The sequence below is a fragment of the Ziziphus jujuba genome, chromosome 9, assembly GCF_031755915.1.
Source record: "Ziziphus jujuba cultivar Dongzao chromosome 9, ASM3175591v1".
Lineage (NCBI taxonomy): Eukaryota > Viridiplantae > Streptophyta > Magnoliopsida > Rosales > Rhamnaceae > Ziziphus > Ziziphus jujuba.
The window spans coordinates 3,041,245-3,065,611 of NC_083387.1; the positions used below are offsets into that span (position 1 = coordinate 3,041,245).

General features: G+C 32.3%; 1 protein-coding gene and 3 long non-coding RNA genes across 11 annotated transcripts; 2 read left to right on the plus strand and 2 right to left on the minus strand.

Annotated features, from left to right (window-relative positions):
* Positions 1 to 2,330: 2,330 nt before the first annotated feature.
* On the minus strand, positions 2,331 to 7,721 carry LOC112492783 (uncharacterized). Of its 3 annotated transcripts, none has more exons than XR_003057194.3 (5): positions 7,373 to 7,721; positions 5,212 to 5,415; positions 4,099 to 4,174; positions 3,776 to 3,866; positions 2,331 to 2,804 (listed from the first exon to the last, which is right to left on the minus strand). It is a non-coding gene; the product is annotated as an uncharacterized LOC112492783 (long non-coding RNA). The 3 variants fall into 3 exon arrangements; XR_009640768.1 differs by adding an exon at positions 2,939 to 3,032 and having other exon boundaries at positions 4,099 to 5,415; XR_009640767.1 differs by having other exon boundaries at positions 2,333 to 2,804; positions 4,099 to 5,415.
* Positions 7,722 to 7,906: 185 nt separating this feature from the next.
* On the plus strand, positions 7,907 to 9,348 carry LOC112492782 (uncharacterized). Its single transcript, XR_007242799.2, has 3 exons — positions 7,907 to 8,295; positions 9,088 to 9,156; positions 9,278 to 9,348. It is a non-coding gene; the product is annotated as an uncharacterized LOC112492782 (long non-coding RNA).
* Positions 9,349 to 12,482: 3,134 nt separating this feature from the next.
* On the minus strand, positions 12,483 to 17,025 carry LOC132799504 (uncharacterized). Of its 2 annotated transcripts, XR_009634223.1 has the most exons (6): positions 16,676 to 17,025; positions 16,269 to 16,302; positions 15,921 to 15,961; positions 15,427 to 15,534; positions 14,386 to 14,498; positions 12,483 to 12,947 (listed from the first exon to the last, which is right to left on the minus strand). It is a non-coding gene; the product is annotated as an uncharacterized LOC132799504 (long non-coding RNA). The 2 variants fall into 2 exon arrangements; XR_009634222.1 differs by having other exon boundaries at positions 16,269 to 17,023.
* A 2,349-nt stretch (positions 17,026 to 19,374) lies between these two features.
* Positions 19,375 to 23,383, plus strand: LOC107426409 (ribosome-recycling factor, chloroplastic). Of its 5 annotated transcripts, none has more exons than XM_016036591.4 (11): positions 19,375 to 19,649; positions 19,830 to 20,001; positions 20,096 to 20,165; positions 20,268 to 20,363; positions 20,767 to 20,864; positions 21,211 to 21,322; positions 21,516 to 21,557; positions 21,951 to 22,007; positions 22,128 to 22,178; positions 22,333 to 22,389; positions 23,109 to 23,383. In XM_016036591.4, exons 1-11 carry the CDS (start codon positions 19,571 to 19,573, stop codon positions 23,124 to 23,126), a joined length of 852 nt encoding a protein of 283 aa, XP_015892077.2. In that variant the 5' UTR covers positions 19,375 to 19,570; the 3' UTR covers positions 23,127 to 23,383. The 5 variants fall into 5 exon arrangements, 3 of the variants coding, with proteins under 3 accessions (XP_015892077.2, XP_048337531.2, XP_015892079.2); XR_003057388.3 differs by having other exon boundaries at positions 19,377 to 19,649; positions 22,128 to 22,198; XR_007243215.2 differs by lacking the exon at positions 23,109 to 23,383 and adding an exon at positions 22,605 to 22,888 and having other exon boundaries at positions 19,377 to 19,649; positions 22,128 to 22,198.
* Positions 23,384 to 24,367: the final 984 nt, after the last annotated feature.

The following is a 24,367-nucleotide window of genomic DNA, read 5'->3' on the forward strand; positions in this document are numbered from 1 at the left end:
CCCGTGAGTTACCTATGGACCTGAGGGCAGGCCGATTTAGTATAGTGCACATAACCGCCTTCCTCCTAGGCCGGAATGACAGATTTTAGCAGTGGCGCTGTTGGGATGCCGAAGCGACCGTATGCCGGTTCTCTCTTTAACCCCCGCCTGAGGGTGCTCGGGATGCTGAGTATTGTAGGACATCATTGGTATATAGTGTGGTGCGTCAGGCTACTTTCGATTTGAATTTTTTTAAGCTTATTATTTGGAAATACTATACAATTAAAATGGTTAATTTATTTAAATTTTACCGTTTATTTCAAACAAATAATTTTTACGGTTTTTTTTTATATGATTTATTAATTGTTATTAAAAATTTACTTTATTCCGGATTATTTTTCTGAGTGCATTGGATTCCAAAAAATGTTGCATTTTATTGGTAATTATTGATTAAATATTTTCATATAAATTGTGGTGCTCTATATTAGTATTTGCATGATTTTGTATTTTAAATGTTGATATTCCATTTATTTATTATTTAATTAATTATTTATTGGCTACCTTGATTTTGGGGAAATATAATTGCTGGGTTTTGTGAAATGTTTTAAAAAGGAGAACTTTTCCAACCGAGTGAACCTTGAGGGTTTTGAGAGAAAATATTATTTCCAATTAATTATTAATTAATTATTTATTTATTCTTAACTAATCAAGTGTAATAAAATTTTCGTTACTATTATAATTGTACAGTAGATAGGGTCACTCACTGAGATGATTAGCATCTTATATTTTTAAATTCTGTTTCCCTAGGTCAAGGTTTGGGAGACGTTGATCATCTGGGGCGAGCCCGACGTCTCAGTTCATTGCCGAAAGTCCAAGAAGCATTTCTTTCCTTTTTCCTCTCCATCTTGTATTACTTCTTTATCTGTCATCGTATTAATTTCATATTTACTGGCATAATGCTCTGTATACTATATTAGACATTTAGTTATTAATTATGCACTGATTCTTGTTATTCATTTGGAGTGCTGCAAATTTGTGGAATTATATTGTAGTAATGTGGGAGGAATAAGGGGATATTTCTAGAAGTGTGTTTTTAATGCAGGAAAATTGTGGTAAGTCCAACCCTTAGGGGAGGTTCTGTCGGATTTTCCATTGGAGGGTTCGGTAGGGTTTTCCTGGGATCAAGGCTTGACAAGGGTTCCAGTGAGAAATTTTGGACGGGTCCTGACATAATGTGTGTTAAATGCAAAAACATGCAAAATATACATTCTTCAATGATCCTAAGTAGAAAAAGCCCTGAAAGTTCTGAAAAAGTTCTCAAATTGGCATAAAAATTTGACTACCATAGGGTCTTTGGTAATTACCGATGAAACCTAAGGTATTTATACTTGCTGGAAAAATTACCGAAGGTTTCATTGGTAATTATTGAAGGCCCTACGGCAATCAAATTTTTTTGCCAATTTAAAATTTTTTTAAGAACTTTTGGGATTTTTTCTCCTTCGGATCATTGAAGAATGTATATTTTGTATGTTTTTGCATTTAACACACATTAGGGGACTTGTGGGGGCCAAAAAATTGGTAAAATATGATTATCACAGGGCTTTTGGTAATTACCGATGAAACCTTTGATAATTTTTCTAGCAAGTATAAATTGATTACCGTAAGTTTCATCAGTAATTATTGAAGGCCCTACGGTAATCAAATTTTTGTGTCAATTTGAGAACTTTTTCAGAACTTTTGGGGTTTTTTTTCCTTAAAATCATTGAAGAATGTATATTTTAAATGTTTTTGCATTTAACACACATTAGGGGACTTGTGGGGGCCAAAAAAGTTGTCGAATGTGATTACCATAGAGGTTTCGGTAATTACCGATGATTTCTACGGTAATTTTTCCAGCAAGTATAAATTGATTACCGTAGGTTTCATCGTTAATTGCCAATTTGAGAACTTTTTCAGAACTTTTGGAGTTTTTTCTCCTTAGGATCATTGAAGAATGTATATTTTGCATGTTGTTGCATTGAACACATGTTAGGGGACTTGTGGGGGCCAAAATATTTGTCGAATGTGATTACCATAAGAGTTTCGATAATTACCGATGATTTCTACGATTATTTTTCTAGCAAGTATAAATGGATTACCGTAGGTTTCATCGGTAATTATCAAAGGCCCTACGGTAATAAAATTTTTATGCTAATTTGAGAACTTTTTCAGAAATTTTGGGTTTTTTTCTCTTTAGGATCATTGAAGAATGTATATTTTACATATTTTTGCATTTAACACACATTAGGAAACTTGTGGGGGCCAAAAAATTGGAAAAAATGTGATTACCACAGGGGTTTCAATAATTACTGATGAAACCTACGGTAACCAAATATTTTTGCCAATTTGAGAACTTTTTCCGAACTTTTAGAGTTTTTTCTGTTTAGGGTTATTGATATTTTATCAACAAAATACGACAGATGACTTTTCCAACAAAACAACACATAAAACCAACGTCAATTATGCCAAAACACACGTTACGTGGTTGAGCTACTAATTGCATTCCTTACTACATTGCATAACACATGCATACCACATAACATGCCCCCATTGTCTTAATATAGCGTAGAGCTATTTATGGTCCTTCAGTTGAATGGTGCTGTTGGTTGGTAGTGCTATCAAGAGGTATGGCAGCTGAGCATGATCGGCTGCTGTGACCAATCTGTTTGTACCTCCCGCATCTATATTGATGATGCTTCTCTCCTTGAGAAATATGTTGATGCTTACATGCTGCAATTGCATGAACACAAGGAAAGCTAGGTTTCTCTATGCGGCATGTGCATTATCTGTCAAATTTAAATGAATAATATGCTTCAGTGACTACCAAATAAGGGTGCTTATGAAATGAATGATACAATCTAGAGAAAATCAACTCTATTAAATTGAAAAGTGTGCAAAGACTTTCAGACAGAAATTTTACCAGCCTAATCAAGTATTCCCAACACTATGATAAAGAAAGGTTGTAAACATGTCCCCAAAGAAAAAAGGTTGTATCCATGTTCCTAAAGAAAAGTCTATAGTATATGGTTAGACAACATAAAAGAAAAGCTCTTTAGGTAAATAAATCAAACACCGATAACATACAAAACTACATGGTAATAATTTAGAGAATGTCATATAAAAGAATAAAGCAAAAGGTCATCAAGTTATTTTCTCTCATGGACATAATAAAATCCATTTCCTCCAAATCATAGTTAACATAAGAGAGCTGCATTAAGAGGATAAAATGCTTTAAATTTTTTTATTTTTGAAAAAAAAAAAAGTAAACAACCAAGATATAGTAGTGTATTTAGACTTTGAATATATGAAACAACTTACATACTATATTAAACAATATGTGAACAAAACTATGATGCACATTATATGTGAGTCTACATAAATATGAAATTTGGGGACAAAGATATTGCACATGTGATATACATTATGAGCTAATTCACTTAGAATTTTGCTTTAGCTAGTTGATGGAGAATATGTCAATGTCACCATTCATATGACCTTATAATGCAAATAAACAAATAAAACTTCAAGTTAAATAGAATATACAATTAAAAAACCAAACAAAACATAGAATTCTTCCAAAACATCAATTTCTATTCTCCACAATTCAGTCTTCAATCTCCATACTTCTATTATACAAAAAAACACAACATATACTTCCAGCATACAAAATCCACATTCCTCAGCATAAAAAATTCACATTCTTCCATACTTCATCAAAATAAAGACAAAATTAGGGAGAAAAATTTAGGCTATGTACCTTTGAAAATTTATGCCACTGCCCAAATTTAGTCAATCCTTCAATTAACTGGTTCTTCCGTTCTTCATATTTGAGCTTCTTTAAGTTGAAACTGTCAAACAAAGAAAGAGAGCAACTCTCGTCAGATTCTTTGTTTATAGAAGGAAAAACAAACAAAGAAAGTCATCCATGTAACCAAGTAACTATCGTAAGGAATGACTAATGCAGCTATGTATCGGAATTATTATTATCATATAGCAAATACACCTTCCTTTTCCAAATTTGTTTTAGGTATATTATCACAAAGAAATATAACTGCTATCAGAATTCTTCTGGTGAATTACCTGCTCTATGCAGAACTTAAATAATCCACTCACAAAAGTTTACTGCAGTCGATAAAAGACCTTCAAAATTCTTCAACTGAGGTGCAGGCATTTTGCAGAATTTGTTAGGAGTCAAATTTCAAATGTACAAAACTAGTATCTCAACCTAACCACAAAAATATTAAATGTTTTTCAATGTACAAAACATATGAATATTAATTTGAGCAACAAATGGAATATAATGTCTGACTCTTATCCAATACCACAAGGCAAAGAATATTAACTCCAAAATATATAATCTTCTTGATGATTATTGGAGAAATTTCCAATTGGATCATCAAAATTTGCAAGTGGGATAGTTTGAGTGGGCTTAATGTAGAAAAATGAAATAGACCTTAAAATTTTCTAATATGTGATCATCATATTCTGCCATTGATATGTATTTGCAGCAACCCAAGAACTAAAATTATGATTTAATATATACCTTTTTTCTTGAAAGAATCATGACTAAAAAGTATGTAAATGTCAATGAAATAGAAATATATTTCAAATATTTACGTCTTTAATTGATAATAAAGTTGTGTAAAGTTTATTGAAATATATTTCTTGTTTAATATTATACCTCCTTTTTTGAGCCACCAATCTCCATAGTAACTTATGATGCCATGGCAAGATGAAAAATGCAATCCTAAGATAAACCAAGCCCATGAGTTATCCTTTGAAAAAACATTATAACCCATTGTTACCGATGCATGCAATATATATATATATATATATAGTCTTTGCATGAAAGAAATAAAAAACAGGAGCATAAATTTACTTTTTTACCAATTAAAATACAAGATGAAAGAATATGTTTACATATCACCTTTAGGAAATCCTATCCATAATTGTTATTGCAATTATTTCATAATATATATGAGACCATTGTCTTATACTAATACATTTCTTCAATGCATCTATGTTAATATTTTTTCCAACGGACTACTCAGATAGAATAAGCAAAATATAAAAGCACACCGTCACCAATAAGACTACTAATAACATGTATAGAACATTGCATAGTTGTTATATAGCATGATTAAGTGGATAAACTAAATACACATCCAGCTTAAGATTTAAGCTATAACATACCCCCGGCTAGTAAGATTTAGTATGTGTAAACTGTTTTTAGTACTAAGATCCTTAGCATATCATGAAATTTCTTTCTGTATGCATATGCTAAAAGTCATGCTGGTGATCCATGAAGATCTTCTATAACATTTTTCCTTGAAGTCACTCACTCCATAGTTCAGTTTGCCACTTCCAGCAAGTACACTAGATATCATTGTGATCCTTCTGGTAGGTAAGAACATCAAATGGAAGAAAAGTATATCAAAATTAGAATAAATATATCTTGAATTTCAACTAGAAATGTAAAATGATAAATGTTTCTTGCACTTTACTTCATTTAATATAATATATAAGCTGTTCTAACTTCTAATAAGAAAAGGAAAATTGTGATTAAAAAAACAAAACAGCTAGAAAAGGGAAAAACCAAATACAAAAAACAAAGGTAAGAATTATTGCTCAAGCCTTGTAATATAATGTTTTCAGCAATCCCAAGATCCTTGAAAGGGTACTCAAGAGAGACGTTGACAACCCCACAACAAATAAACAAGAACACTATGGTAAACCTCATGCACGGAATAAGTTTATATTAAAAGGCTTGGAAGGTTGCGTCTGAAGAAAAAAGTAACAAGGACTTGAGATTTGTAATTATATCATGTATCTTGTAATAAATATTATGCAGTACTACCTCTTACTTTAATGTTGAAATTAAATTAAAAAAGCTCAAAGCAAAACAGAGCATGCTATCTTATTGCTAGAGTAAGTCGTATCCGAGATGGTAACAAAACAAAATTGTCCCAAGACAAGCAACACCAACATAAATTGTCTGTTTAGTTTTTAGTAACTATCAGAGGCAGTTCATGACTTCAAACACATATAAGTTTTTCTTGTTAAAATCTTCTCAAATAGATAGGGAGCAAGAAAATTTATGGTCATTTACATTCATTATCATTTTTTTTTTTGGTACTCCATTGGTTGTAAATTTAATTTCCATGTATAGAAGAAAACAACCAAAGATTGTTTTAATGCTTTTATTACAATAATAGAGAAGTTGTATTTAACTTTAAATTATTGTTTGAGAGACTAAATCCTCTCAAGGCTAGGATATTTTAGGTTCATTAAGTTTGCATAATATTTGAAGCTGGGCATCTTTCCACAAGGTAACATCCAGCAACATATTAGGACCCATTGATGGTAATGCTTTCATACTTTTCTTTGTTGTATGAACTATAAGATGAACATGCCAAACATTTATGGCAAATAAACAAAACCTGAAGCCCTAGTTTTTATCATTATAAATTTTGAAAACAAACTAGCAAGCATTTTGTCTAGAAAGCTGTGTAAAACTTAATATAAATCATTATCAGCATTGTAACTTTTTATTTATTATTAATTTAAGGTATATAATCACAACATGGTCCACATTAACATTTAGCTGTCTTCCATGATCTAGTCAAGAAACTTTTAGAGCCATAGAAATTATGGGTCAAGGAAAAAGAAATGTCCTTTTAACTTTCCATTTCTAATTTAGAAACCTTCAAATGGTTGAAGCCAGTCTATTCAAATAATCCATAAGAAATTCAAATAAAAGATATATTGCCTAGAGATAAACATCCAAACTCTAAGCGCTTTAATTTACAACACAAGAATGATAAATAATTCACTCCATAAGAAATTTTTTTTTTAGTAGTCCAATAAGACATCTTAAGGAAAATGTTCTACTTGTATGAATAACACACTAAAATGTTTATTACATTATTTCAATGAGGAATCATTTTCCAGAAATTGATTTTGAAAATTCTTTAGTATTTGGTGCATGGAAAATATAAGAAGGAACAAAAATTTTAACAATCTAGGATAATGAAACTTGGGACTTTTTTTTTTTTTTGGGGGGGACGAGTTTGAATTAAAAAAATACTTCTCTCAACATGTCCCAAATAGCTTCCAAAAAAAAAAAAAAAAAAAGACATTACAGTTTACTAAGTCATATTCCTTTATAAAGTATTTTTCTTGGGAATTATCGGCCTACCAAATAAGGAAGTGAATTATTCAAGCAAAAACCAGATACTATGAATGAATGAGTAATTTATAAGTTCCAAAACGTTGATGTGAAATTAATTATTTTTAGAAAAATAAAATAAAATTAAGAATATAAGTTATATAAACATATTTCACAGCAACTTACCTCTGGAGTTTGATGGTTTGGGTCTATTAATCCTTTAGCATCCATGCACTCAGCCTGATATTTTGAAATAGCCAAATTTGACTTGTCCAGCGACAAAGCATATATCACCTGCAAATTTCTAGATAGGCTTTCAGTTCCACACTTTAATCCCTGCACTTTCATCTTAGATTCGACAAGGAAGAAACCATCTAAACCATGATTATTGACTTCCATCCCTCCTCCTGAAGAACTCTTTGGTTATCCTAAGCCGTTTTGCCATTCTTTCTCACTTTCTCTTCCTCTCCTTCTTCGTCATGCTCCGTTTAGGGTTTGATTTTTTGTTTTTGATATTTGAAAAGGATAATTTGAGAATATATGAAAATGAAAGGGTAAAACAAAAAAAATTAATCAAGATGGGTAGATTTTATTAACACATTTCAAATAAAGATATTGGGCTAAATTCCCCAAAAATAAACATTACAAGTTTTATGGTTAGCTGCTTAGGCTTATAAGTATTGGGCCTATTGTGGTATCTAATTGGTCTAACTCCTGCTGAGAAATGAATTAGGAGAATTTGGCCATTATCCCTGCTGCATGGGTATTGAGGATATATGCCGACAGTTGGTGGAATTTTTTATTTTATCTTTTAATATCAATTATATCCTTAAAAGAATTTAAAATAACGTACATATCCTCTTATTTTAACATGTTTCAGTGTCGCTTCGACTCACGCGCCACACCATTCTCCTAACAAACTTTCCCGTGCAGCAAAACTTTTACATGGTCGGTTTAAAGTACACTAGGTTATCATATCCCTCTCTTCTTCCTCTGGCTTTTCTTATCTTTTGCAGAGGGGTCACTTCTAAGCTTTTTGTTGGAGGTACTACTCTCTCTTCTCCATTTCTTTTTCTCCATTTAAGTTTTACGCCCCGGGAAATAAAACTGTAAGTATGCTCCTTGAATTTGTTGCGAAAAGTTTATTTTTGATTACAAGTCTGATTAATAAATAAATTATGTGTCTCAAAGTGTATATTTGTGCTCCAATTTGCGGGTAAGAGAAAAAAAAATACGAATTTTAGTAATTAAATTATGAGTATAAAGTGTTTGAAGGAATGTCTACTAGAATCTTACCTATTTATTGAGCCATTCATCTTCTTAACTTGGTCGTTCTGATATGGTTTATTCTCTATTAGCTTTCTTCGTCGAGTCTGGTCTCTGGTGATTCTGGACTGATAGGAAAGGTAAACCGATATAGCTTGTTTGTTGTTACTGATAGTGCTGGTCAAGCAATTAAAGTGACTATAATTTCTACAAAATCCAATTCTTAGATGATTGCAAATTACATAAAGTAGGAGAATCTATGGACTAGCCTACGAAAATATATACCAAACTCTATTTTCACTCCAGAGGTAAAGCATGGGGTATGGTTATGCTTAGTTTTATGTTCAATTTTTGTTAGGCAAAGTTAAACATTTTTTTTATTCCAGACTTTAAATACCCTTTTGGTATATTATAATACTTGCTTGTTGCAGTAATCTAAGTAATCTAAAACAGTTTGATGCTTTATATTCTTTTGTTGTATTTTCCTGACTAGCATAGGTTTGCTGGACAGGCTAGAGCCAGTGCTGCGCAGCTGCGTACTCATGCTGGATGGCTTTATTGTATATTGTGTCTTTTTGAATGTTTAACTATGGGATTATGAAATTTTGAATCTTTTTTTTCTTGCTATGTTGCAGGACTGTCATTTTACACTACCGAAGAGCGATTATCGGAAGCATTTTCAGAATGCGATCAAGTTGTTGAAGGTGATTGATAGCTTTCATATGCAAGAATATTAAAACTTATAAGATCTTATCATCTGGCACTTGACATTGTTTTTGGTTCCCCTTTCTTTTTTTTTTTTTTTTTTTTTTTTTTTTTCACCAGCTAAAATTGTAATGGATAGAGTCTCAGACAGATCAAAAGGATTTGGATTTGTGACCTTCGCTTCAGCTAGAAAGCCATAACGGAGTTGAACAGAAAGGTACATCCCTTTTTTTTCCCCCCATCCTCAGACTCTCAATTAGCTTTTTCTTCACACCTTTTTAAATGATATATTCTGTCAGGCATTGAATAGGCGTGTAATTTTTGTGGACTACGCAAAGCCCACTACCAATCTTTTATCAAATGCCAATAGCAAGGGGACCTCCTCAACCATTGGCTGATAGTTGATTACTTTTATATATATATATATATATATGTTTGGATATGCTCATTAGCTTTTTTTATTAATAAATCTAGCTAATTTGTGATGATTCCAAATGTGTGAAGTGGTAGAAGCTACAGCATCAGCACCAGAATCAAGAGTTGATATATTTTTATTTAGAATATGGTGTACTTTAATTTTATAAATGGGAAAGTTTCCACAATTAGTGGGCAAGTAATTACTACAAACTATAGTTTAAATGAATCGAATAAGGCTAGACTAGCAAACATTTCAAAGTTAGCTTATAGTAGAATATGAGAGTTGCTGATCCTATTTTTACGCTTGACATGAGATATATTCAAGAAATTTGTACTGTTACCTGGTTTTTGTCCCTTTTTTTTGTGCTAATATTTGTTAATGTTATATTTTCATCGAAACTTTTGTTCATGTTGAACAGTTCTGTTTAAATCAAGTGCTTTAGATTTAGCTGCTATTGAAACTAGAATTGGCAAAAAAAATTTATTACCGTAGGACCTTCGGTAATTACTGATGAAATCTACGGTAATCAATTTGTAGTTGCTGAAAAAATTACCCTAGGTTTCATCAATAATTACCAAAACCCCTATGGTTATCATATTTTACCAATTTTTTTGCCCTTACAAGTCCCCTAGTGTGTGTTAAATGCAACAACATGCAAAATATACATTCTTCAATGGTTTTAAGGAGAAAAAATCCTAAAAATTCTGAAAAAGTTCTCAAATTGGCATTAAATTTTGATTACCGTAGGACCTTCGGTAATTACTGATTAAACATACGGTAATCAATTTGTAGTTGCTGAAAAAATTACTGTAGGTTTCATCTGTAATTTTCAAAACCTCTATGGTAATCACATTTTACCATTTTTTGACCACCACAAGTCTCCTAATGTGTGTTAAATGTAGCAACATGCACAATATACATTCTTCAATGATCCTAAAGAGAAAAAACCCCAAAAGTTCTGAAAAAGTTCTCAAATTGGCACAAAAATTTGATTACTATAGGGCTTTCGGTAATTACCGATAAAATCTACGGTAATCAATTTGTAGTTGTTGAAAACATTACCGTAGGTTTCATCGGTAATTACCGAAACTCCTATGGTAATCACTTTTTACCAATTTATTGACCCCCACAAGTCCCCTAATGTGTGTTAAATGCAACAATATGCACAATATACATTTTTCAATGATTCTAAAAAGAAAAAAAACCCAAAAGTTCTAAAGAAGTTCTCAAATTGGCACAAAAATTTGATTACCGTAGAGCCTTTGGTAATTACCAATGAAACCTACGGTAATCAATTTGTTGTTGGTAGAAAAATTACCGTAGATTTCATCGGTAATTACCGAAACCTCTATGGTTATCACATTTTACCAATTTTTTGGCCCCCACAAGTACCCTAATGTGTGTTAAATGCAACAACATGCAAAATATACATTCTTCAATGATCCTAAAGAGAAAAAACCCCAAACATTCTGAAAAAGTTCTCAAATTGGCGTTACAATTTGATTATCGTAGGCCCTTCAGTAATTACGGATGAAATTTACGGTAATCAATTTGTAGTTGCTGAAAAAATTACCGTAGGTTTCATTGATAATTATCGAAACCCCTATGATAATCACATTTTACCAATTTTTTGGCCCCCACAAGTCCCCTAATGTGTGTTAAGTGCAACAACATGCAAAATATACATTCTTCAATGATTCTAAGGAGAAAAAATCCCAAAAGTTTTGAAAAAGTTATCAAATTTGCACAAAAATTTGATTATCGTAGGGCCTTCGGTAATTACCGATGACACCTGCGATAATCAATTTGTAGTTGCTGGAAAAATTACCGTAGGTTTCATCGGTAATTACCGAAACCCCTATGGTAATCACATTTTACTAAGTTTTTGGCCCTCACAAGTCCCCTAATGTGTGTTAAATGCAACAACATGCAAAATATACATTCTTCAATGATCCTAAAGAGAAAAAACCTCAAACGTTCTGAAAAAGTTCTCAAATTGGCACAAAAATTTAATTATCGTAAGGCCTTCGATAATTACCAATGAAACCTATGGTAATCAATTTGTCCTTACTTGAAAAATTATCATAGGTTACATCGGTAATTACCGAAACCTTTATGGTAATCACATTTTACTAATTTGTTGACCCCCATAAGTTCCCTAATGTGTGTTAAATGCAACAACATGCACATTATACATTCTGCAATGATCCTAAAGAGAAAAAACCCCAAAAATGGTTAAATTGAAATTACCAACGGGGTTTCGGTAATTACTGATGAAACTGCCGGTAATTTTTCCAGCAAACATTGGGACTCCTAATATGAATTACCGATGGTTGCATCAGTAATTACCGATGACCCGTCGGTAATCAACTTTGGGTGAGATTTTCTAAGTTTTTCCAAACTTTTTGTGGATTGTATTGTTGAGGATCATTAATAAAGCTATATTTTGCATGTTCTTAGTGGAAACATACATTATCGAAGTTGTTGGATTGAATTGTGATGATTTGCTTTTAAAATACATGACAAATTGAAATTACCGATAAGGTATCGGTAATTACCGATGTAACCGTCGGCTTTGGTAATTACCGATGCACCATCAGTAATAAACTTTATTTAGAATTTTCCCACTTTTTCCAGTGTTTTTGTAGATTCTTTTATTGAGGATTATTAATAAAGTTAGATTTAGCATATTATTGATGGAAACATATATCATCGAAATTGTCGAATGGACAATTGTAAATTACCGATGGTGCATCGGTAATTACTGAAGGAAACTATCAGTAATTTTTTCGACAAACCATCAAATATACCATATATATTGAAAATGCTAAAATATAAATATAAATATTTAGACAAACATATGTACATAGGATATAAATATAAATACTACCAACAACACAGTGGCCAAAAAAATATTTAATGATGACATATTCATTGATTCCAAATTAAGAGAAGCATGACAAAAATACCTTGGAAACATTAACAAATTTTGAATATAGTTTTATATCATACAAGATAGATGTAGTATGCAAATAGAAAAAATTACAAATTGTCTGTGATCTAATCTCGAGATCAAAAATGACTTGTAAACAGGTAGTGGATAAAGAAATAAGCTGCCTGAACAACAACAAATGCAGCTAGCCAGCTCAGAGAGAAGGACTGAAGTAACTTGGCAGCACAGCTAGACATCCAGGTTACAATACCAAGATTTGTCAGTCGCCTGGCCATGCCCACTCTAGAACAACAAACCAAGCCAAGGTATCTCATGCTAATATCTCACTTAAGCAATCATCCCAATCAAGGACTCCTAACAAAAGGATTATAGATAAACCAATCATTGCAGCTACAACTCTTGCTACACCAAAAGCCTCTCTGCAAGCATACAAAAAATACATGGTAAATCAGAAATATAAGAAAAATGGATGTATATTCTCAACAAATAGCATACATATTATGTATGAGACAATAGAAATTGTGCAAATACATTATCGAGTGCAAGTAGTTGACTTTCATTCAATTTATGGTCATTTTAGCAGGCATGACATGGTGGAACCTAGTACAAAAGATAATGGCAATTTCAGTTGCAAGTTTTACAATGCAGAGAATTTTAGATAGCTAAAAAGAGAATATTCTAGAAATTTGGGTGTTTTTGTTGAATAAGAGATAAGTGATTCCCATATATCAATCTTCATAAACACTAAGATCCTGGAAACAAAACATCATGGAAATGAAGATCCTTATACAGAATAATTTTAGAATTTGGTGGGAACTAAATTGTCTTTCCTATCCAATGGAAATTATTTCTATTGATTTATTACTGATGAACCACTATTGCCCTCATGGTTCCATGGACTACTATTGATTTGTACAGAAGGACTCTACCTGATGATTTCAACATGCTCAACTACACCACAATAAGTGAAAAAATCATAAACATCCTTTTTTGTTGCTTTTGGAGATAAGCTTGTAACTTCTGCAGATAACCACCCGGATACATTTCTTTTTAAGACTTACAAAAAGTGGAATTGAGTGAACCAGAGAAAATTGATTTAAAATAACAGGAAAAAATACAACCAAAAGCCAGATTATATAATTATATATAGCAAAATTTATCATAAATTTAATATTAACATTTCATGGTAACAAACAAAGGCATTGTTTAATCATTTATCTTGAATAAAGAAGACCATGTTTTGGAGGAAGAAACAAAAGGGATAAGGGAAATGTCAGAAGTTGATGAAAGACGTTATCGTATAATTGGGATGACCTTGCTTTGTGTGATAATGCTATTGTTAATTCCAGCCAGTTCAATGACAGCTTGGAAGGCTCATATGTAGCATCTTTATTCAAAGTCTTAATAATAAAACCCTCACAACTGTAAACTACGATAAATTAAGATTATAAATAGTGCAATAAATCAATGATAAAGTCTGTGGGAAAAAAATAATAATTATACACTAAGATACAACTAGTAGTGAAAAATTAATTACAAATATTCTAGACTAAATGTAATTCAGAGAAACTAACGTAAACAACATAAATCCGTCTGTGGTTTTCATCATTGGTGAAAAGAACTTCTACACAATTAGCATCACTTATGCCATCCAAACGCAGGATTACCATATTTACATAATTAAAATTGTTTCATTCAGTACATCATGTTTGGAATATCCTTTTGTTTTTTTTTTTTTTTCCAATGCTCTAGGCCTAACCACCTGGACTTGGGGGTAAAAAGAAGAGGTCATTGCTATTTGGGTCGTCATCAAGGGGACTAGAATAACTAATTTACTAAAAGCTAAAAAGTGAATACCTTGCATCAACAGCAGCATTAAGAAACTTCTGTATTTCATCAATATCATTCGATGTTATTGCTGTAGCAAACTGAAAATATCCAGCTTCTTCCTCAAAAGGCTCATAAAGACACTGCACTAGGCAAAAGATGCACCAGTTAGAATGCATCAAGTTTCACTAATTTTAGAATGCTATACAAACCCAGCAGACTAATACAATCAGCATATAATTAGCAAATAAATATTCAAAAACATGCAATCCACAATGAGAAAATTAAATAAAATAACTTATACTGGTACATAGTTCTTGCAACCAATAATTTTTACTACAAATGTCCTATAGCTACGTTAATATTGATACTGAAGTGAAATAAGTGAATTTGTACGATACATTGATTGCCTTACATCTCGTTTCCAACTGATTTGTCTACATGGCATGCTTTGGCCAATGTACATTTGAGATAGGAGTTCTAGTAGGTCTATAAAGATTTGGAGTCGCTAGTTATGTACATATTATATGTTCATGTATGGGATGGGACATATATATATATATATATATATATATTAGAAGCAATATAATATATGGATTTAGATATTCATTAATCCTATTTAGATACTCCAGAGTCCCACTCTCTTCAAGATCTGTTCAATGCTAAATACATATATATATATATATATATATATGACCTTCATAAAAGTGTGTATAATATGTTCTTAAATTAAGAAGATATTTGTTGTGCAAAGACGTTTGATCAAGAACGGCACTATAGATGACAGTATATACATATATATATATATATATATATAGAACGGAAGATACTAAAGGAGTGATCTGAAATAATTCTACTACATTTTTATCAAAGAGAGTTCTATTTACATTTTAAAACGTAAAGTTTGAATAATTTATGCACAATTCATGTTGGTAGAGGCATGAGCATCCTGTATGTGTATTTGTGCCTCCATTTATGTAATACAATATATAAGTATGAGATGGAAATGTAAATCCAGCTGACAAGTTTAATTTGTTTTAACACAATAGATAGTTGATTTGAAATACATACATCATCAACAAGCAATCCCTTGACAAAATGGCACCATAGATGTTGGTAATCAAAGTTGTCAGTAAAAATGATTAGAACCTCTGGGGAGCAGATGTCAATGTAGCAATCCTACAAATGAGAAATTTTGTAAGCATAGATTCAAGATTCAATCAAAATAAGAAATGACATGCCCATGGAAAAAATATCCATGTCTATCATGCATACCAGGACCTTAACTCTAAAAGACACTTTGGTACATAAAGCCATAGTAAAAGGAAGGAAGCGAACAAAAAAGAAATTCTATCTTCCAATAACAACATAGGACCTTCATCTGTCCCAACTCAATACAGCTTCCATTACTGTGTTCCAGTGAACCCAATAATATACCTTATTGGTCGACCAATCAAATAGGCTTTAAAGAACAGAAGATGATCTATAGAACTATTGTTTATCACAAAGTACAGAACCAACCACATAAAAGCAATTAATAAGGCAATCTAGTTGAACAAGCATACCTTAAAATGATCTCAGAGGTCTGATCCCTTCGCTTTACAGGCTGATTAAGATCATAAAAAACAACATTAATAATATATTTTCCAAAACTAAAACCATGTTTAACTAATCTAACTTCTGTTTAGACACTGAAGAAAATCCCTAGTGAAAAGCCTTGTTTTAGACCAAAATTTAATATAATTAATTAAGAAAAATCAATATCTTTTGCTCAAAAATGCGAATTTGATATTTCAAAAAATTAACTTATCTCCTCCCTTTTCCAAGATTTTCTTAGCAGCCAACAAAATTCTATAAATCAACAACGACAATTAAAACCAAAAAAAAAAAAAAAAGATGGAAAAATTACTCACAATTGGTAGCATTAGGCCCTCTTGAATACTTCACCTAAAAATTTATCATAAAAACATATATAGTCAAGAATTCAGAAAACTTGACAAAACTTAATTGCTAAAGTTTTGCATTTTTAAAACAAATTTTCGCTTTTTTTTTTTTTTTCCTCTCTCCCTACTTAAAGCAAGAAAAACAATAAATTAAGAGAAAAAGATTAAAAGTATAGCAGAATTGAATCTAAATATGGATGATTCCTCCTGCTGCTTCCAAAATAAACTTCCATTTGGCAAGTCCCTATGACAAAAACCAAGCTAGGGTTCCGACGATAGGATTCTAATTGTATTTTTCCATTTTGAAGATTTCTTGAAAAATCCAGGAAAGACTACACCATTAAAAGCAGACCCAGAAGAGGAGGAAGAGGAAGGACCAAGGAGTTTGCTGTAGATCTGCTTGCCGATCAGGTAAAAGTCGATGACGGGACTCTGAGGCCAAAACGGAGAAGGGCATGGCTGGGCTAATTGCTGAACCTAGGATGCTTCCTCCACTCATCTCTCCTCCTGAAGAACTCTCCAGTGGCTGCTTTGCCAGTCTCTCATGTTCCTTTTCCTCTTTTCGTTGGGCATTTCATGTGTATTTTTCCTTTTGATATTTGAAAAGGATAGTTTAGGAATATTAAAAAATAAAAGGGTAAAACAAAAAACCTTGAAAGGAAAGGGGTATATTTCATGAAAGGCTTTCAAATAGGGGTACCGGGCAAAATTTCCCATACGACTATCATCTAATAATGCTTAAATATGTTCTTTAATATGTTGGTGAAAAATAGGCGAATACTTAAATATTCACTTTCTTAATTAACTTTTTGACAGTATAAAAATATCTATCGATTTAAAAAAAAAAAAAATCAGAAACAAAATTAGAACTGTCCATCTATATTAACAAGTCCACCTTGTTTAATCTGTCCATTTATGATAATAAGTCCACTTGTTTAATCGGTGACATAATATCCATCAACATATCCTCCATTTTTCATATTTTATCTTCTTCTTTTTTTATCGTATTAAATAGCATAAAATTAAGCAAACATCCATAAATAATCTATAATCTATTTTTGTAGTATATAATTCTAATTATATTACCAAAAGCAACCTCCGAAATTTCTCAGCTAAAAACAAAGAACCTCCAAGCAAACGAATAAGGAAAATGACTAAGGGAAAAAGCTGATATATATGTGTTTGTGTGTGTGTGTGGAGCTAGCTCACTGATTGTGCCTCCGACATGCATGCTTTTTGTGGAAGCCCAGAGCTTGTAATTGACGGAGCCCATTCAAGTCCACCCATCGGAGTCCCCAGCTTCATAAACAGCTCCGGAACAAACACTCCAAATAGCCAGCAATGTCGCCAAAAAAATCAAAGCACCATTAGCCAAAAGCCATTATATTAATTAATTGCTTAACAAAGGCAAAGACACTCTGAGAATAATCAAAAATTAAATAAATAAAATTGAGTGGAAAAAGAAATGGAGTTGGAGAGCGCCCAAAATTTTGCATGAGAGGTGTCATGTGCTTTGGCATTGCATGTAGATAGTGTGAGGTATCGTTTATCTATAGCTAGGATGGAAAGGTTTTCTCAATGACAAATTAATCCGGAAGATTTCCTTATATGAGAAATAATAGTATTGTTGAATTGAAGTAATATTTTATATTATAACATTTTTGCGCAGGTGATAAAGCATTCATCTTTGAAACTTTTGTTTATCTGAAAATTACAGCATTTATTAACATCCTTAGTATTTCAGATGTTTCGTTGAATAATTGACCTTTAATATGAAAAAATCCGATATATATATATATATATATATAACGAAAAACAAAGAATCATAGTTGAGAACGACTACGATGTATGGAAGAAAAGTACATAACACGCCAAAATTTTCAAATTTTTATGTAAAAAGAAATTGTATTATATATTTGTAAATCAAAAGTATAACTGCGAACTAAAAATTAGTGAATCAATGTAACCAGCAATATTATGGCGGCCACCCACGCCTTCCAAATTTTATATAGAAACAAAATTAGCTTAGAAATTCCAAGAATACGTTTATTATTTAGGTAACCAATGAGTCAACAACCAATTAAAAATCAAGGTGTTGCATCGAATTATTAAAAAAGTTTTAAAATTACTCGGGGAATCTTAGATCATCTGGGGTCCATAAACAAGTTTACTGAAAGTTTCACATTTTTAGTTAGTAGGTGGTAAGCATAACAGAAAGAAAAATACTTTGAAATTAAAAATCAGCCAGATATATAATACATGTTGAATGAAAAAAATAATAGAGACGTATACGTTATTCACCCAAAAAAATAAATAAATAAATAAATAAATAGAGACATATACGTTTGAAACAACATGATGAAATTTCATTTTGCTCCAATAGTGTACTTCCAATAATTCATAACCTTTCTCAGCATCTCCATGTACTATTTCGTTAATTTCTATAATTTAATTTTAATATAGGCATCGTTTAGAATTTTGTTTGTCGCCCCTATTCCATGTGTACCAATTGCAGGAGATGTACATAAAAGAAGGCAAAACATCTTACTAAAATATATGCTAATATGTTAACCAAATTTAAAAGTTTTGCTATTTCATAGTTCAAAATATAAAAATTTTTCTTGGATATAATTTCAATTGCACAGATTGAAAGGGAATGTAATCAGCCTATCACTTCCTGTCTAAGTTTAGATTAAGTTCCAATCCAAAACCAATTTGTTTTGAACTGTCAAAACCAATTGATTATGGATGGAATAATCCACTTAAATTATATAATGTATACCTTTTGTATTTTTTTTTATCTCCATCGCCCCACCACCTTATGCAATATTTTTTGCACCAATACTATCTAAAAGAGAGAATGACCGATCCATGACCAGGTCATCATTCTCTGCTAATAGAGTTTGTGTGTGAATGTAATAACCCACTCAATTAATATGGTATATGCTCTTTGTATTTCCTACCAATTTTGGTGCATTCCCAACACATATTATATGCCTTTAATAATCAATTTGATTAAATGTTATTTTAAAATATTTTTTTCTTACCCATGCTAATGAGCTCCTAACATAAATGCAGCAATCAGTTTAGGATATTCCTGAACGAGCACAGAATACATGTACAGCCGGGGTTAGGATTAACAAATTGAGGGGTGCAAACAAAAGAAATTAAAAATTCTTATCCACAATACTCCTTCGTTTCCTCCGTATTCCCAGGCCTCATTGACGGGCCCAAGCCTTTTCACTTGGATTCTGAGCACTCGAAGAGCTCTCATGGCGACCTCCTTCTCTCCTGCAACTTCTCTACGCTCCATTCTCCAACCCAAGCAAAAACCCCTCATCTCCTTTCGAGGTATATAAATATTATCATCGAAACTTTATTTAACCGATATGGTCCTTTCTCGTTTAAACATTGCTTAATCCAAGCTTTTTGAACTTTTTTTTTCTGGCAATTTAGGAGCAATTATGATTCAGTTGCTAATGACCAGATTATATAACCTGTTTCACCTTTATGGTGTGTCTCTGTAACTAGTTTACAATTTTACAGAATCATATGGTGGAGGGGTTTGTGCGAAATGTCAGCCGAGCAGGGTTAGTGTGTGCTCATGGGGCTCATCCTCTAGCTACGTCAGTCTTCAGGATGGTACCGCTAAGCTTTCTTGTTCTGGAACGCTTATTCTTCCGAGGCGTTTGTTGCGAAAAAGGCAAGTTAGATGGCTACAATTTCTCTATTAATTTTGCATACTCAATTTTTTTTTTTTTAAATTTTATTTGTTTATTATGGGTAAAATTTTTCAGAGGCAGCATTGTGAGGGCGGCTACTATTGAAGAAATAGAAGCAGAGAAATCTTTGATCGAGAAAGATGTTGTAAGTTTGTTTGTTTTGGGTATTGATCAGCTTGAAGATATTTTGAGGTTTTCCATAGTGTGGTATGCGGTACATACTTAAATATTACTATTCAATTTTCAGAAAGCAAGGATGGAAAAGACTATTGAAACGATGCGCACCAATTTTAATTCCATTAGGACAGGGAGGGCAAACCCAGCAATGCTGGATAAGATTGAGGTAGGATTACTTTACATGTTTGCGTTTACAATTGAAAGAGCAATTGAAATTCTTTCAATTGTTTAATTATGACGAGGAGGAGAGTATATTTTCAAGCTGAATTTTGTTTATTATTATCAGTTCCATTTTGTTTCAATTTTTCTTTACTTTCAAATCCATTTTTATCTGGTGGTTCATATGGAGCTTCCAATTACAGGCAACTGATATTTTAAGCACTCATCTATTACTTTTAATTTTGATAAAAACTTTTTGCTCCTATGCGATATACTTTTGGCAAGTATGTGATGCCTCCTGTGATGATCATGTGTTAGTGCTATCATAATATCGTTACTAGTAGTCAGTAAGATCAAATTTAAGTTATTATTTTTCGTTTAAGAACAGCTTTTATGCTATGCTTTTGTAGGTGGAGTATTATGGAAGTCCAGTTAACTTGAAGACTATTGCTCAAATCAGTACTCCTGATGCAAGTTCTCTCTTGGTGCAGCCATACGACAAGTCCAGGTATTAAATAGAGATAAAAGGATGTGGAAAAATTTGGGAATTCAAGGAAGAACAGCAGACCACTCTGCATTCAGTCTTCCCAATATTTATGTATATGCTTGGTAGGGAATAAGGACTAAGGACTAATATTTACTTTGAGGAATAAATCGAAATTGAAGATACCAATATTTGAAAAGCTAGTGATTCCACCTTGACCTTTAACTTCCCTTCTATTTGATACCTAAAATATATACAGTTTTCTAAGCTGTAGAAAACTCTCTCGTGTATTAGAAGAGGACTTTGGCATTATTTTAACTTCACAATCCACATTCCTTATTTTTTTCTTTTTATTTGTGGAATATTTCAGCTTAAAAGCTATAGAGAAGGCCATTGTCAGTTCTGATCTTGGTTTGACACCAAATAATGATGGAGATGTTATACGTTTAACTCTCCCTCAACTTACATCAGACAGAAGGAAGGTAGCTTTTTTATCCTGAAGATCATTCAACTCTTCTTTGTGATGCTTTTTTGTATTTGTTTTCTTTTATCAATGATATTGAAGTGTAACCTTTACTGAATTCAAAGACTTGTTAGTGAAAATCCAGAAGCATGCTTCTAAGGTATTTGATTGTAGTTTTTTTTATTTTTTTATTTTTTGCCCTCCAAATACAGGAACTGTCAAAGGTTGTCGCCAAACAGGCTGAAGAAGGGAAGGTACTTTGTTTATACTGTCGACCGTTTTAGAAACCTCTCCTGCTTTGATCTGTAGTGTGATTATCGATGTGATCTCAAGTTTTCGGGTTGGGGTATAGGATAGGTTTATTGAACCTGATTTTATAAAGTTGCTTAGCTGTAATTTACTATTGCCTTCCCTCCTGGTTATGTGCTGCAGCATTGGACTTTGTCTGAAATTCATAATTGTGATTGAGAAGTCAGAATTCAGTACTTGTAAATACCTGAAAGGCATGGCAAGGTTGCCATGATGATGTTTTGCTACTTGTCATGGCACTGTATATATCTAAATGCGTACATCGTAAAATTGTACAGGATAATTAATTTGTAAATATAAACACATGTGAACTTCTTTTCTGAATAAAATGCTTACAGGTGGCATTGCGGAACATACGGAGAGATGCTTTAAAAGCCTATGAAAAACTTGAGAAGGTGTGAATCTAAAATGGTCCAATCTTTCTCACTCTCTGGGTTATTTCTTGGTTGTTTTTCCTTTTACCTCTTTTTACTTCTGTTTTTCTAATATTGACTTCATAAATACATCTTTTGCAGGAGAAAAAGCTCTCTCAAGATAATGTCAAGGACTTGTCAAGTGATTTGCAGGTAACCGACCCTTTTGCATGGTATAGTATTGAGTCTTTAGATACCTTTATCCATCAAGGACATCTAGTGTTTTTTGGTAGAAGGAGGATCTCTTATGGGGTTTCTTGAAGTTAACTTTCGAGTATGCTCAATTGTTTACATTGCTTTGTCCCAGAAACTGACCGATGAGTATATGAAGAAGATTGATGCCGTTCTCAAACAGAAGGAGAAGGTATTGTCCATTTCAATACTTCACCAATGGCTAATATGTGATCATTTAAATTTATATTGTTCATACACATTTTACCTGCATTAGTTACAAGTTACAGTACCCAGATGGTTACATTACCAGTCTGGATCACATGCACAAGTTTTTTTGTTTATTTATTTATTTACATGTCAATTGGATGTTGAGTGGACTTGGTCGTAACCATTTATTTATTGTAGGATTGAGCAGGAATGTTGGAGAGTTTTCGTTGTACCTTATAGTTTGTGTTTCTATCATCTTGTCAACTTGGGGATGATGGTGCACAAAGTGCCTTGATGGTCTTGCAATTTTAGTGGAAATTATGATTCTAAAATTTAAGAAGTACAGGAATAAAACCGTTGTTGTTGTTGTTGTTTTTTTTTTTTTTTTTTTTTGTAAAACAAGAATAAAATTGTTGTCACAATAAAGATCTGGTTTTGACCAAAGAAAGCAACATTAATGTAAAAAATGGAAAATTAGTTGATGCTTGAAATGACCAGAAAGTTTAAGCAATTTAAGAACAACTCAATCCACACAAAAGCACTACTCCAAATTTTGCTGTTTTTGTCATATATGCTTCCCTGGGACCCGTATAGCATTTATGCTAGCCAGAATTTTTCTCTTTTCTGCTTGAATATTCTGCTTATATGGCTCAATTAGTTCCTTTGACATCGATTTTGTATTTATCTTCTCTTGTTTTTCAGGAGTTGCTGAAGGTTTAGTGATCACATACACAAAGATGTAAATGATTGAGCATAGCGAATCCATAATTGGCCCCTCTTTTTGTGTGTGGGTAGCTTGTATTTCGTATTTGTTACACCTGGCTTCCACAAACACTTTTGTGGATTTATAGAGAAGTTCTATTTGAAAGAAAGGTGAACAATTTGCATCTTTTGCAAGGTTTTCATTAAAAATTCTTTACGGTATGTGGAATAGAAGAATGGTTAAATTAAGATGAAAAATTCACATATTATGCCTACTTCTCTTGTAGTTAGGCTATGGGGGTACCCGTTTCTAACTTTCATATTTCCCATCCCAGATTCTAAATCCATATCCTGCATGGACAGCTTCCTTATCTGTTTATTTATTTCAGGCTGGACCATGATGTGGTCCACAATCCACATGGTATGAATGAAAGCCTCAGCCACTTCTTTCTTTTGCCATCGCTAAACCTTAAAAATTCAACATCATATATACAGTTTAAGTATGTGACTCAAACATGCTCTGTCACTTGTAGTATGTTCTGGGGTTTGACCTCATATGCCATATTCTCGAGGGAAGTTTGAGCATCGAACTTGGTGGAAAAAAGAAGCTTTCTGTGTCTATCCGTTTTTTTCTTGGGAAAACAAACTCCAAATGCATATTCATTGACATATTTGTTTTCCAAAAAACCTTGTTTTCAGGTTTTTAAAAAATCTACTACCACTGATTTTCTAATGTCTTGAATGTTCAAATTTCTGTTGTAATTTGTTGGAACTGCTATTATTAAAGATGAAATCAACTTGTGTAAGTAAAAATTGAAAATTGAAAATATGTGTATAGTTATAAAAAAGAGAATATGGGTTCAATTTCCTTGCCCAGTTGATATTAATAGAATCAATTCATAACCAAGTCAGCTTGGGTCATCTTATGTGAGTTTAAACTTCGGGAGCATCGTCTACAGGGTTAAATTAAAATGGGCAAGCACAGTTTCTTGGAAACTTCCAAAGGCCAATAAAGCATGCAAATTTTGTCAACAAAGGTTGAATTTTTTTCCTTTTATATTTTATTTTAAAAGAAAAGCTCTAGCTTCCTTTTGATAATGGACCACCGCCTTTGATAAGGATGATTTTTGCATTGGTTACTTTTTATTCAAGTCTGTTGTTTGTATGTATCGGGCCTAATTTGGCTTTTAGATGATGGTTAATCATGAACTCCTTTTCTTCCTTGAAGTGACTTTGGAATTTCTTTCATGTGAACATAC

Excerpts from the sequence above, each read along its gene's own strand:
- LOC107426409 (XM_016036591.4), top strand. The coding sequence starts at position 19,571 with ATGGCGACCTCCTTCTCTCCTGCAACTTCTCTACGCTCCATTCTCCAA. Across the intron at positions 20,364-20,766 it reads CAATGCTGGATAAGATTGAG|GTGGAGTATTATGGAAGTCC; the intron begins GTAGGATTACTT and ends ATGCTTTTGTAG. Across the intron at positions 21,558-21,950 it reads AACAGGCTGAAGAAGGGAAG|GTGGCATTGCGGAACATACG; the intron begins GTACTTTGTTTA and ends AAATGCTTACAG.